This window comes from Prunus avium, chromosome 1, assembly GCF_965620075.1.
Source record: "Prunus avium chromosome 1, drPruAviu1.hap1.1, whole genome shotgun sequence".
Lineage (NCBI taxonomy): Eukaryota > Viridiplantae > Streptophyta > Magnoliopsida > Rosales > Rosaceae > Prunus > Prunus avium.
The window spans coordinates 59,385,835-59,399,938 of NC_142284.1; the positions used below are offsets into that span (position 1 = coordinate 59,385,835).

The following is a 14,104-nucleotide window of genomic DNA, read 5'->3' on the forward strand; positions in this document are numbered from 1 at the left end:
TCTAGATAAATATGACTAAACCCTGAATTCTCTAGAAAGCTTAACCTAAGCATGAAACAGAAACAAAATGTAATATTTGCACGCAAATCAATCAACCCACGTATATGCTTACTTTGCGATGTATAATGTATCAATGTTGTGCAATTTTTTTAAAACAAAAGGTGGTACAGGAAGCCTGGCACATCTAGGAATGACTATTAGCATAACATTGTATAGATTTTGAGAATGTAAAATTTAAGTCTTGCGAGAGAACAACACATAATTCAAACCACTGTTGAGTTATGAATATCAGTATAACAGACTTTTCTGATAGTAACCCTGTACAGCCGTATATCATTTTGAAAACTATAAGAATAACTAGTTGTGCAGAATCAACCACAAAATAATTGCATAATATATGGTAATGCAAATAACTCACTTAATAAATGGAGTGCAGAAAAATTATAATTGAAATTAGGTCCACAAATACATGTGGATGTGCAAGGCACCATCTACATTCACACCATAAAACCTTTTGCCAGAACTAGGCTAAAATTCAATTCCAAAAAATTAAGTCAAACTTGACAACTAGGATATGTGAATCCCACAGGACAATAAAATGATAACCCAAGTAGACTAGAGCAAAGGAGGTGTCATATTCACAAAACCCAAGAGAAATACAGGAAAAGCCACAGAGGTTACAACACTTCACAGACACAAAAGTACATTTTTTTTGTTAATCACATGAAGTTAGCGAACCCGATCTAAATGACAATTAGGATATAAGCACAAACTCAGATGGCACACACAATTGAAATTTAAATCCTTTAATTGAGAGGAAGATGTAATTTATCTAATCATGAAGTAGCCTCCCCCGAATCTCATAGTAAAGACAAAACCCTGATTGGAGAAAAATTGAGAGCTACCATGCCTTTAAAATAAAACTGTAATGAGATTAATAAACTTACTGATGACTTGATGAGTGGGTAGTTGCCGTTAGCAAATAATTTGTCTCTGATGAGCTTAAAGATCTGCAGCAACTATGTGAAGAAGAAGAAGAAGAGTCGTCTGCTAACTAGTGAAAGCTACACCATACCCACAAACAAAGATGACTACTCTAATGTGAGAGAAAGGGGATTTCATTTACCAAACACTGGTATTACCAACACTTTTAAAGTAAGTAAATTATTTCTTCTGAAAACAATCCCAAACGCCCCCTAATAACCAATGCCGAAAATCAAACGCAATGTTCATAATATTGAACACAGCACAACACAACTCACTCTTTGACTTTGTGAAAATTTGATAAACGTCCAATATAGAAATACGAACCATAAACATAACTTGCAAATTAAACTTATAGACAACGTAAATATTTAATATACATGTGAGGTGGTAACAAGACACATTCAGGTGTAAATTCTAGCATACAAGCATTCACATCATATGACCACAATCACAATACTTCAAAAAGTAACGTGAGGTCAGAATGATGAAAGGCATCTGGATTCACTTCCCTCTCAGACTATTTTGTAAATTTCGATCAGCATTCAGGAAGAGATTGGGCCGAAGCAAAAGGAGAAAATGTTGCAGCTGACTCACTACAATGTAGTGGATGATGTTGATGACTGGACGAGCTGATGAAGCTTGGTGACGCATTGCTAGGGCTTGGAATGTGTGCAACAGACAGGTATCTTGAGTTCAGGGGTGAAAAAGATGGGTAACCAAAGGAATTGGGGGAAACAAAATAGGAAGCATGAGATCTTTGGGACGAGGCATTACGGAGGTCCACTGAGCTTCTGCTGACACTAATAGAAGGGGACTGGCGGTACGAGGACCTAAGAGACTGCTGAATGTGAGTTGCGCTAGCATGAGAGTGAGAAAGAGAATATGAAGGAGACTGCGACAATGCTGGTACTATCTGCATGGCTGAAGATGATGCTAGAGATGATCTCATAGACGAAAGTACAGAAGAGGCCACGGATGATGATGGGCTGGATGAAAGCAAAGGTGTGGATTCTGAAGCTGGTGGATCACTCGTGTTAGCTCTTGCATCACGCTTGCAAACTGGGCAAAAGGTTCTCCATGAAGTAAGCCAAGAATCCACACAGAAAGCATGAAATTCTGTCAAAATCCAAGGAAAATTACTGTCAGATATGCACTAAATAATTATTAATGAAAATCTACAGCTGAAGAGAGTTGTTCAATATTCTACAGATTGTATACAAGAACCTTCGACATTGAACAACTTGCATTAATCTAGATTTATATCATAGCAGGTCATCAGAGTGGGAGATTTTAAAAATGTTTTTCCCAACAGCTACTTCACATTTATCACTATTCAATGTTCACCACTAACAACGTTCTCTTTACTGGAAAGGTAGCTGAACTTTCAGCATAAGCAGAAATTTAAATTGCCATTTCAAAAAGTATTATCAAGAGTTTGTACTTTGTAGTAAACTTGTAAACAGAAATTTTCGATCCACTAAACTTTAAATAACTCACATAATTAGACACCAGATAAATCAATAATTTATCACAATTTTCCTAATCAATCTACTTCTGGATAGACTTGTGCAAACAGATACATTGACTGAAAAATTCAAGACAAAGGCTACAGGGCCTCAATATCTTGTCTAGAATCAACTACAGAATCCAGTAAATGAACTCGAGGGTTGGTGCTAGCCTGTATGCAGAAATTGCAAATATGAAAATGATACACAAATGGAAGCCAAATTTGAAAGAGAATAATATACTAATGATATAAAATTTAGGAAGGCTCCCTCCCTTTCAACACTGCTTTAGTGTTGAAACCGTGTCAATAATCCTAATCTTCGAGTGTCAACTTTCTCTAACCATGTTACAAATGCAAAACTATAATGCTTTCTTGGAATCTACAAAGTATGTCCAATAAATTCTGAGCATGCCTAATTAAACATGAATATGCAATACGTAAGTTTCACCAACACTCTGTTGAGGTCTGGATTTGATCCTAAACTTTTCAATGTTTTTGCTAACAATAACTCCCATAGTAAGATTAAACTACCTCCCAGTATCATACAGGACCCAATTTGGACATTTCAGCATACAACTGCATTCAAATAACAAATTAATATTGCCACGATATGTTAACATTAGTTCCTGTGCCACTGTCTAGACCCCTAGTCTACCCTTTATAGTCTCTCTAGGTTTAGGAACCCACTATTCAGTGCTTCAAACAACAATAGATATTTGCCCAAAATTTGTATCAGAATTTCCAGACTTGTAAGACACCAAAATTAGGGTTAGTAGAATGCAGAAAATAAGCTCTTCTTTCCTCAGCTAGATAAATTTCTGAGATCCTATATGTTTTCTTCAAATAGATAAGTGACTTTGAAATCCCATTAAGACCAAGCCCATCAAGACAGACCAGCTGTACCATACAATTGGAGTAGGTCACATATTAACAATTTCGCAACCTTCTGAATAATGATAATTGGGAAACAACGAGCAACCAAATGTGTCCAACCCATAAACATTAGCTATATCATATATGCGCTCAAAATGCTAATGCTAGAAACACCAGGCCACCAAATCAAACAAAAAATGCACTGTAAAGAACAATATTTTGATATGGTATAAGAACAAAAAAAGAAACTTACTATGACGACATGGCAGAATTCTGAGTTTCTCTCCAACACTATAGTCCTCAAGACATATAGCACATGTTCTTGAAGTACAGTTGTCCTCTAAAACAGCGGTAAATATCAAACTTGGCATTGCTTTTACTAAGCGACTGCTCATCCCATGAAATTCTCGGACACGAGAAGCTTGGGGCCTTTCTCGTCTTATTCGATGCCTGCGAACAAAGAAACAAGTAGCCAACACTGCAGACATGGCAAGCAAGGAAATGAAAGAGATTGCCATGATTGACCACGCTGAGTTCTCAAAGCTTGCGATTAGCCACAGCTCCATGTTAGTAAGTCCGGCATACTTTTTCAGTATCTCACCAGAAGCTTTTGAAACGAACACAGCATGTATTTTGATACCAGCTGAATTTCCTGCCACTGTATTTCCACAAAAATGAGAATTAGAGATTCTAGAAAGGGAAAAAGAAAATTACACTTAAACTAAAGAATTTTAAAGTTATACCACTTGGGAGGACAAATAAGGTTATATAGAAATAGACAATAAAGTGCAAACACACAAACATGTGATCACAAATCTAAGAACAAGATGGGGCGTCAGTGTATCTTCTACTGCATATATGTATTCTTAAATTACTCATGGAAGGTTCAACAGCACTACAAAGAGTAGCAGATTGGGTGCTGAACTGCAAAATACCATGCTAGCAGGTCAAGAATAGTATTGCCCTTTAACTCCAGTTCTCCACCCTTCATCACTAAGGCTAAAAGTACAGTTCTGTTCTAGATCAATGGAAATTTCTTTCAGGGATACATCATGCCAGCATTCATAATTTTCCTGGAATGACTTGAAAATTACAAAAAAAAGTCTACAAGGTAACACTTTGTTAAGAAAGAACTATAGTAGTGCCAATGTTTTCAAAGGCAAGGCATTTAACATCTTTCAAGGCGAGGTGTGAGCCTTGAGGCATTGAGACGTGAGCCATTCGGGCATTGAATTATTGTAATGTAAAAATATAATATATTTAACAAAGTGTTAATCTATTATTCAAGCATAAATCATAGAGAGAGAGAGAGAGAGAGAGAGAGAGAGAGAGAGAGAGAGAGAGAGAGAGAGAGAATGGCGTGAACTGGAACTGGTAGGCTAGGATTGTAGGACATCTGAGTCTGCTGGGAAGAGAAATAAGGATAGAAAAAACCAAATTTGGGGCTTGGGTTTTGCAAATTTGGGGTTGGAGGGGAGGAAGAGCTTGGAGGGCCATCGAGTGATAAATGAAGCAAAATGTTATGAATGAAAATAACAATCAGAGCAGCTTTTAAACGACAGTGAATCCCACCAAATGATCCTTTGATGAAGTTTCCCACCCGGAATCCTCCTTTGTCTTGGGAGCAAGACAGTAAATCCCACCAAATGATCCTTTTTGACTTCCCAAATGGCTCTTCAACTTGGAATTCTAAAATTAAAAAAAGTAAATGGTGCAGATGAACTAAACTAATCAGAGGTATGTGTTCTAGGCTCATACTTCATCACTAAATTTAGCATTAGCAGAGATGTTCATCCCACAGACATGCTCACAAACCAACAGAATCTCATTTTTTTCTTCTTTCCCACAATAAGAAGTATGTGAGCCTAGACAGACTAGTGTTTTTTTACATCTTTACTAGCACCTACATTTAATTGATCCGGAACTGTTGAACAAATATTAAACTTTCAAAATTAAAACACTATGCATGAAAATTGTAATAGAAAAAGGTCATTACTTGAAACCAAGACGCCGCCGTCTTCATTGTCATAGACAATTGCAGCTTTGAACCCGGCCTTCTGAGCTCTTCTAACTTTTTCCTCAAAACCACACCCTCCTCTTATGATCAAAACGAAAGGGGAGCTATAATTCGTGCCTTTTTCAACTTTGTTTGTCAATGTCGAGCATGCATCCACAGGCTCTGCCAAATACAATACTCCACATTCCCCAGAACCCTTAATCGCTGGAGCTGAAACAAACATCATTGTCAACCACAAAAATCAAGAAACTCATTATTAGTTTGCCTCCAGCTACTTTTGTTCCTCTTAAAACACATGAAAAGTTAACAAGACGCATGATTTCTATACCCAAAACACCAATTCCCCTTCCTTCCCCACAATTTCTCAGCAAACAAACAGAAATTAAACCAGAAAAGAAAACCCAAAATTAAAAATTAAAAAGAAAACCAAGAACTCACCAAAATTAGCTTCAATGTCGTCGAAAGAGAGAGTGACATTGTTCCCGATCAGCACCACGTTGGCCTTCGTCATAGAAAATTGTCCAAACAGAAACACCACCAAAACCACGACCAGATTCATTGTGATCATCAATCTCGAAACAAAAACCCTAGCAATCCTGATAATTGAACTCTTCAAGTAGTTATACAGAAAAGGACAGAGAAGCAAAATGATGATATATATTAGTGTAGTTGCGATGGATAGAAACATCGGTCTCCATTTTCAGAGCATATAAATCTTCTTATACTCTGATTCCTCTGTCATGCCTGATTTCTACTACTTATAAATAGGAGATAACCAATGAGACCTAAAAGGGATGGTTCAATTTTACAGCAACTCGGTCACTTCATATCCTTTGTCCCAAAAAAAACAAAAAACAAAATAGTCACTTCATATCCATATCACGTGTACTATCATATATAATAATAATAATGCGGTGTTATATATTTTCACAAAAAACAAAAGAAGTGGGTTAATATCTAAATTGTCCTTACCAGCCTTGACCTAATTTGCAATATTTAATCTCTATATATTTTTTTTTTATATGATGTGTTTTTGCTACGAAATCAGTCAACCGTTAAGTGGTCCACTTTGTTTTGACTTGAATTAAGACCAAGAAAGAAACCAAACCAAATAACTATTGGGGGTTGGTGGTTTAAGCATGAGTTCATGAATATTTTGAGGTGGTTAGAAACTAGTGTTTGATTTTCAGAGAGTTTTATAGAGTTTTTGAGAATTTATGTGGATTAATTTGATTTGTGGTTAATTAGAAGTGAAGAAGAAAATATTTAAAATTTTATTGAGGTTAAATGGTGGTTTGGATGTCATAAGTTGAAAGTACACGTGATTACGAGTTTGTAACATTTTTCGGTGAATTTTTCAGAGTCCCAGATGTATTTTTAAGGAATTTCTGAAATTGGTCCATTTGTAGGTGCCACGTGGCAGCTGGTGATTGCCCTACTTGAATAGAATAAAATATATGAGAAGTGGATAATATCCCATAATTGCTGGGTTGCCTTCTTTCTCCTTGGCGCGACCTGAAATGGAAAACCATTCCAGATTCATCAAATCTTGTGTAATTCATAACTTTAGCTGTAGAAGTCAGATTAACGAACCGTTTCGGCCTTCATGATCTTGTTTCGAAATATAATGCAATAATATTACACAACACACACCACCCTTTCAGCCTTGATGCTACACATGTTCATCTATGCTCATTTCAGTATTGGGATCGGACCTCAATCGTTTGGGAGGTCGATCCTCATCAGACGAGCCATGGCTTGGTCCTGCATCGCCATCAGCAAGCGCTCTCTTTGACTTAATGTCTGCCTGAGCATTGTCCTCGCCAAGAACATTAGCATCCTCACTGGAGCCAGAAGCATATTGTATCATCTTATCATTCATAACTTTGTCCCACACTAGACTGACCCCTGTTTTCTTCACACTAAATTGGGGTCCAAAATCTACGATAACCTCAACTTCATCACAGCCCTCCAAATTGAACACATTGTTTGATAGATTTCCCTGCCAAAGATGATCTTCATGAGATGCTACCACGTCTATTGCAACATGCCTTGAGGTACGCATTGTGCCCTTGGTATAGTTTATAATTGAAATGCTAGTAAGATCTTGAGATACTATGTTATCGAGACATGAAGAATAAACAATGCACACAATCAACTCCTTCAAATTACAACCAATATTTTGAGGCACTTCAAAAAAGACTGAGGCGCCCTCATCAACATAGGGGAACCACTCAGGAATATTATTTCCAGGGAGAAAAATGCCTCCAAATCCACTCACAGTCCATCCCTATACAGGCAGAGTAAGATTTGTATGAGCAAAGCATGCATGTTTTTGTGTGAGTGTTATGAGAGAGAGAGAGAGAGAGAGAGAGAGAGAGAGAACCTGTAGGATGTTCTCTTTAAGAGCATCAGTGATATTTCTGCAGCCTTCCATTCGAATGAATCTCAAGGACTTTAACAACTTAACCAAGCCTGGAATCTCAATGAGTTTGCTGCAGTTTGTCAGACTCAAAGTATCCATATTCGAGATTTCTGATAAATTTGGTATTCTTTCCAGTGAAATGCAGTTTCTCGCTTCCAGGGATTTCAAATTGTTTGGTAACTCTGGGATTGCATTAAGGTTTGCACAATAATCCAATATTAGCCTTCGAAGCTTGGAAAGGCCATTGAGGCTCGATGGCAGGCTACGAAAACTATTGCTTTGTAGATTCAATTCTTGTAAAGAAAATAAACTCCCAAGATCCTTAGGAATTGCATCATCAGTTAAATTGCAGTCTTCAAGAGATAATCTTTGTAAAGAGGTTAAGCCTCGTAATGATGGGGGCAATAGATTAGTTGGTTTAGTAATTTTCCTAGGCAATACCCAAGACCAGAAAAGAGAGGGCAATGAGTTAGATGGTGATGCTTTCAAGCCACACAGAGATAAACATTTCAGGTTCGTCAGTCGTAATATTGTAGAAGGTACTTTTCTTATGGCTGTGTTGTCCGCAAGAAGAGTTGTCAATGATACCATCTTCCCTAAATCATCATCCAAGTTCGCAAATTTTGAACAGCCAGAAAGATCAAGAGTTTCAATAGATTTCAACTCATAGAAACTCCTTGGAAGATCCTTGAGCATTTTGCAATCTTTCAAATTTACCAAAACAAGTCTTTCAAGATGTCCAATAGACGGGTGCACCTCGAACAAACTCTTACAGTCTTTGAGCATCAGTTTCTCAAGATTTGGAAGTTTCAAAAAGTCTGGCGAGCGTTGTAGGTAATGAGAGTGACTGAGATTAAGAATCTTCAACTTGTCTAGCAACTGTTAGACAAAAGGGAAGACAGAAATCAAAATTTAAATAGAACATGAAGAAAATGTACAAAACCTAAGCAAATCTTTACTGCTACATACCCCAGGATCCTTCCAAACGTGCGTGAGTTTGCTATAACGCAGGTCTATAGCAACTAGTTTCTGTTGGTTAAAGCTGTTTGGTATGAACTTTAGAGGGAGACCATGCCAACATAGCCATCTTAACTCTTTGGTAAGATATTCGTAGCTTCCAGTGAGTTGTACGTAATTGAGTTGGAGCAGTCTCAGTCTCTGCATATTTGCAAATGCTTTTGTACTGAAACTTACATTATCAGATCTTAGCAAATTCAGTGTTACTCCTTCAATTTCTTCAGTCCCCTGTACATAAAAATAAAAAAGTAAACAAAGGAGTTATTTCCATGTGAAAGATGATTTATATTCATGAATCCATGATCACAATCGCAAGAGCTGAACAAGATTTATATCCTCTGAACATGAAAGCATGTGAAAGATGATGAATTGTTAGACGTGGGAAGCATGTGCTTCTGTTGTATAACGTGCATTTAATTTAGAAAAGAATTTGATTGAGAAAGTTCTTACACAGTGTTTTGCTAATACATCTTTTATGTCTTCTTTATGCCACAATCTACTGCATTTTCCAGGTTCCTTGGGGGATTTTTCACGGACAACTTCTCTTCCCATGTCTCGAAGCAAATCATGCATCATGAGCTTGTTTCTTTCACTAACAGTTACAAGGCATCGTTGAAGGAGAACACTGATTTCTATTTCTGCAAAAAAGCCACACCCATCCAATATTTGTTTGACATAGTTCTTGTCCTTCCCAATAAAGAAACAAGATATATCAAGGAAAATATCCCTCTGTTTATCGTCGCTTAACCCATCAAAGCTTATTCTGAGCTTTTTCTGAATTTGGTCATGAGGAATTCTTTTCAATTTCTCCAATGCGCTTGTCCACTCTGGTATGCTTCTTCCAAATAAAAAAGAGCCTAAAACTTCAAGTGCTAGTGGCAAACCTCCACAGTAAGAAACTACACTTGTTGAGAGATCAAGATATCCTTCATTAGGATAACTATTTCTAAAGGCATGCCAACTAAAGAGCTCGAGAGCTTCTTCTTCATTCATTTCTGGAGCCAGAAACACTGTATCCACTTCAAGTTGCTTTAGCAAATGTTGATCTCTTGTTGTTATAATAATCCGACTTCCTGAACCAAACCAGTCACGCTTTCCAGCTATTGCCCTTAGTTGCTCCATTTGATCTGCATCATCAATTATGACAAGTACCCTTCTACATCCTAGTCTTTCTTTTATGATATTGATCCCTTTATCAACACATCCAACCTTTATCTTCTTGGCTGGTTTCAAAATATCAGATAGGAGTTGTTCTTGCAAACGAACCTGACCATTTGGTTGCTTTGACGTTTCCCTAACATCTGCCACGAAACTTTTACCTTCAAAGCTATGATAAAATTGGTTATAGATGGCTTTGGCAATCGTTGTTTTACCCAGTCCCCCCATCCCCAAAATTCCAACCATGCGAACATCATTCGATCCAACACCTAGGTAAGAACTCATATCTTCCACGCGAGAATTTATTCCAACTGGGTAGACAGCAACGAACAAGTACGCGTTGTTCAGCTGTCTAGTAATCTCGGCAATAATTTTCCTGATAAACCTTGCTTCATGCCTGTTAATGAAACTCAGAAGAACAAACTAAGACTCATTATGAAACTAGAAGATTAAACTGAATCAGTAACTTATTCCTTATGACAATAGATTCTGTCTACTACAAATATCACTCATGTCACAGTTGTTCATCTTATTAGAACATTGAACAATGTTGGCCACAACCTAACAACTTCAGCTTCTAATATATATATTTTTTTGGGTTTAAAATGACATTTTCAAAAATAGAGGCTTCAACAAACTAAAACAGGGTCAGCAAAAAAAAAAAATCAAAGAGAGCAGGAAATGCCCAAGGAAATTAGTGATTTTACCCATCTGCGGTGTTCCGAAGATCCCAGCCAGACAAATTGGCTGCTTCAGTGAGAGCAGACCTCCACCTCAGTACCTTATCAACATCTAACAGGAACCGCTCTTCATGTTTCTCAAATGCCTGCCCAAAACAGCCATTCTGTTTTCTCACATCTGAAGGGTCAACATCATAGAATATTGGCAAAACCATTTGCCTCACTGTTCTTCTACACTCCATGATCTTGACCAGCTCCTCAAGACACCAACCGGAATCCGCGTACCGCCTCGAGAAGACGATCACAGAGATTCTAGACCCTTGGATTGCCTGCACCAGTTCTGCTGTTATATCTTCCCCTCTCCTCAGTTCATTGTCGTCAATGAAGGCATTGATTCCGGCCTCTTTTAATGCCATGTAGAGATGGCCTGTGAAGTTTTTGCGAGTGTCTTCACCTCTGAAGCTCAAAAACACGTCGTAAATCCATTGCTTTGAAGAGAAGGATTCATGGGTTGTGCTGGTACTCATTGGCACTAGGGACTGCAAGTGCTTCCAAGAATTGCAATATGAGTCCGGCTCCTCCCTTAAAGAGAACGCAAGTCAACTTATGTTCCTTGTTTGCAGGGCCAGCAGGGCACAGAGTGGAGGACGGTGCTTGGAATCACGGGCAAAAAACAACCTATATATTGGCCTACTATTATAATGCAGGGCCACCACCAACACGTCTACCAAAGAAAAAACGTGACTTCTTCTTTCTTTTTTCCCTTCCACACCTTCTATGTCCCTCTTATTATTTTTCTTTTCCATACTTTCTGGAAATCACGATTTGATCCATAAATAAAAATAATAAAAAAGTTGATATAGATCCAAATTCCCATTGAGAAGTTAGTTTTAATCCTTGGAGTTGGTGACTTTGATACAAGTCCTTTGACTTTTGTGCCATATAAAATTACATTCCTTTTTAAATATTTTACTAGCCCCTCCTCACGCATGTGCCAACTGGTTTTCTTTTTTATTTTTTATTTTATTTTTAGAATTAAGAAAAGACCCGCCCGACTATAACCTATAAATATCATAATGTGGTTTTCTCCTTTTTAATTACTTTAATTAATAGTTATGTTTTAATTATTATTTACCTAGTGAATAATTAGTATTTAAATATTTATCAAATAAAAAATAAAAAAATAAAAAACTATTTATTAAGTAATATAATTTGTAAAGTTAATTAAAATAATTAATATTAATTATTCACTAAAGAAATAATAATTAAAACATGATTACTAATGAAAGTAATTAAATTAGGCTAAGATATGATTTAATTAAAAAAAAGAAAGTTTTTTTCTAAAAAAAAATCTATTGACCTAAAGATACTAAGTATATTATTTCTTTTTAAAAGAAACCACTTTCGAAGAAATTTTTTTCAGGAGAGTTCTAATCCATGCAAATATAAATTCATATTTTTATTGTTGGTGCAATGTGGAAATATCTTTCAAGTATAGAATATTTCAACACTATAGCCGCTGGGCTATACTCTCTAAATAGAATTTTCACAAGTATAGCCGTTCGGCTATACCCTGTAAATAGAATATTTCAAAAGTACAGCCGTTCGGCGATACTCTCTAAATAGAATTTTCAAAGGTAGAGCCGCGCGGCTATACTCTCTAAATAGAAATTTTCAAAGGTAGAGCCGTCCGGCTATACGTTCTAAATAGAAATTTTCAACTGTATAGCCGCTCGGCAATACTTCAACAGATATGCTTTGCAACTAAAGGCAAGAGAACATAGGAAATAGCCATACTGTAAGATTAGTGCTGATTGCTAACATATGCTTTGCAACTGCATCAGGCTTGAAATTCTCACGCTCAATCATGAGAAAGAGAGAGACGACGGCAGATCTTCAAAACTTACATTTTATCTAGCAAAATCATTGATTAACTACAAAGACATAATAACCCTTCACTCCATCATACCATCTTGATTACTAAATTATTCAATTATAAAATTACTAAGCTATTCCAAATATGATTAATTCCACCCACTCCCAAGCTCATTCACGTTTGTTTAAATTAACCCAAAGTTTATTAAGCAAATCCTGAACTGAAACAACCTGTTCATATACTTGAATAAGTGTCGGCACTGCACTAACCCGAGAGAAGATGAAATCCATTCCCTAAGGGTTCGAGCGTTAATTCAACATAGTTTCAGCTGTTGTAAAGGTCTTCGAAACTACCACAACTGCAAATATCAAAAGAATATGAATGAACGATAAGAAACCCCACATAGAGCTTAGATTACAAAAGTCAATATTTAGTGATATAAATAAACTTAATGCTTATTGAGGGTAGTTTCTGGGTTTAACCCTGCAATATTTCTGGCAACATCAATAGGATCAACGTTTGCAAGACTACACACAGGGGAAAACAAATTATTAGAGTACCCTTAGACCAGAATCATCCATCCTCTGATAAAAATATGCATATAATCCTTTAACCCAACATACCAAGACTAGAACCAAATATTTATACAGAGAATGCATCTAACATAGTCCCTGAATATGGGTTATGTTTCTTTCAAGCACCACAACTACAACCAACACACAGAATACAGATAGCTTTAAAAAATAAACACAAAGAAAATTTGAAAGCATAAGCAAAAGCATGCCATGTCCTAAAATCCTATGTGCTGTATCAAATACAAAATGCTTCTCTACATGTCTTTAACAGATGAATGCATACCTCCTTCAAGAACTATCCCACTAAAATAAACTCATGAACACAAACAATCTCATTGTTCCAATCAGGTAGGTCCTAAAATGAAGGAGCTAAAAGAAAATATTAAAGTTCGAACTTACGCCCTCATCTTGGAAGGACTTGTACCATCAACACCACCCATAATTGAAATGCTATTGATCTTGACATCTGATGTAAATCTATCAGAAATAAATGAACAAACTATAACTTAATCAGAACGTAAAGTAACGACATCAGAGATAACTTGGTCTTAGAATGGTAGGTTTTAATAAAATTTCTCAAGATGCAACACAAATATTTCAGAAATAAGTAAGTTATGTTTAACATCAGATATAGCAGATGAGCACAAGAACAAAAGATAATTATAAATGACACACAAATTAAGTGTTATGTTTTGTAGAAAAGTATTGATTTACACGGATCAAATCTGTTCCTATGATCAAGGAGAATCAATCAAGTATCCTAAACGATATTATCTTCCAATATGTTTGTTTTAGGTGAACCTGGAGATGATACTAAGGTTGAATCCCATACTCGAACTGATACAGATCGGACTATGGAGATCTAACAAGACATGTTAGCATTGAAATTGAATGAAAATATGGAAAAATGGGTACAAGTACTCAACCAATGGATCTCCCTATCCCCATCCATTTCAGGTTCATTCATTCTTTAACTCATGTCCTGAAGA

General features: G+C 36.5%; 2 protein-coding genes across 4 annotated transcripts; both read right to left on the reverse strand.

Annotated features, from left to right (window-relative positions):
• Nucleotides 1-1,270: 1,270 nt before the first annotated feature.
• Nucleotides 1,271-6,076, reverse strand: LOC110750764 (Protease-associated (PA) RING/U-box zinc finger family protein). The gene is made up of 4 exons (XM_021951127.2): nt 5,823-6,076; nt 5,364-5,594; nt 3,621-4,025; nt 1,271-2,103 (listed from the first exon to the last, which is right to left on the reverse strand). The coding sequence occupies exons 1-4, from the start codon at nt 6,070-6,072 to the stop codon at nt 1,523-1,525; spliced, it is 1,467 nt and encodes a 488-aa protein (XP_021806819.2). The 5' UTR covers nt 6,073-6,076; the 3' UTR covers nt 1,271-1,522.
• Nucleotides 6,045-11,302, reverse strand: LOC110750735 (TMV resistance protein N-like). Of its 3 annotated transcripts, XR_015835765.1 has the most exons (6): nt 10,692-11,302; nt 9,277-10,381; nt 8,779-9,054; nt 7,771-8,688; nt 6,978-7,674; nt 6,045-6,899 (listed from the first exon to the last, which is right to left on the reverse strand). XR_015835765.1 is itself a non-coding variant. In XM_088252993.1 (5 exons), exons 1-5 carry the CDS (start codon nt 11,189-11,191, stop codon nt 7,057-7,059), a joined length of 3,129 nt encoding a protein of 1,042 aa, XP_088109119.1. In that variant the 5' UTR covers nt 11,192-11,302; the 3' UTR covers nt 6,045-7,056. The 3 variants fall into 3 exon arrangements, 2 of the variants coding, with proteins under 2 accessions (XP_088109119.1, XP_088109113.1); XM_088252993.1 differs by having other exon boundaries at nt 6,045-7,386; XM_088252987.1 differs by having other exon boundaries at nt 6,045-7,674.
• Nucleotides 11,303-14,104: the final 2,802 nt, after the last annotated feature.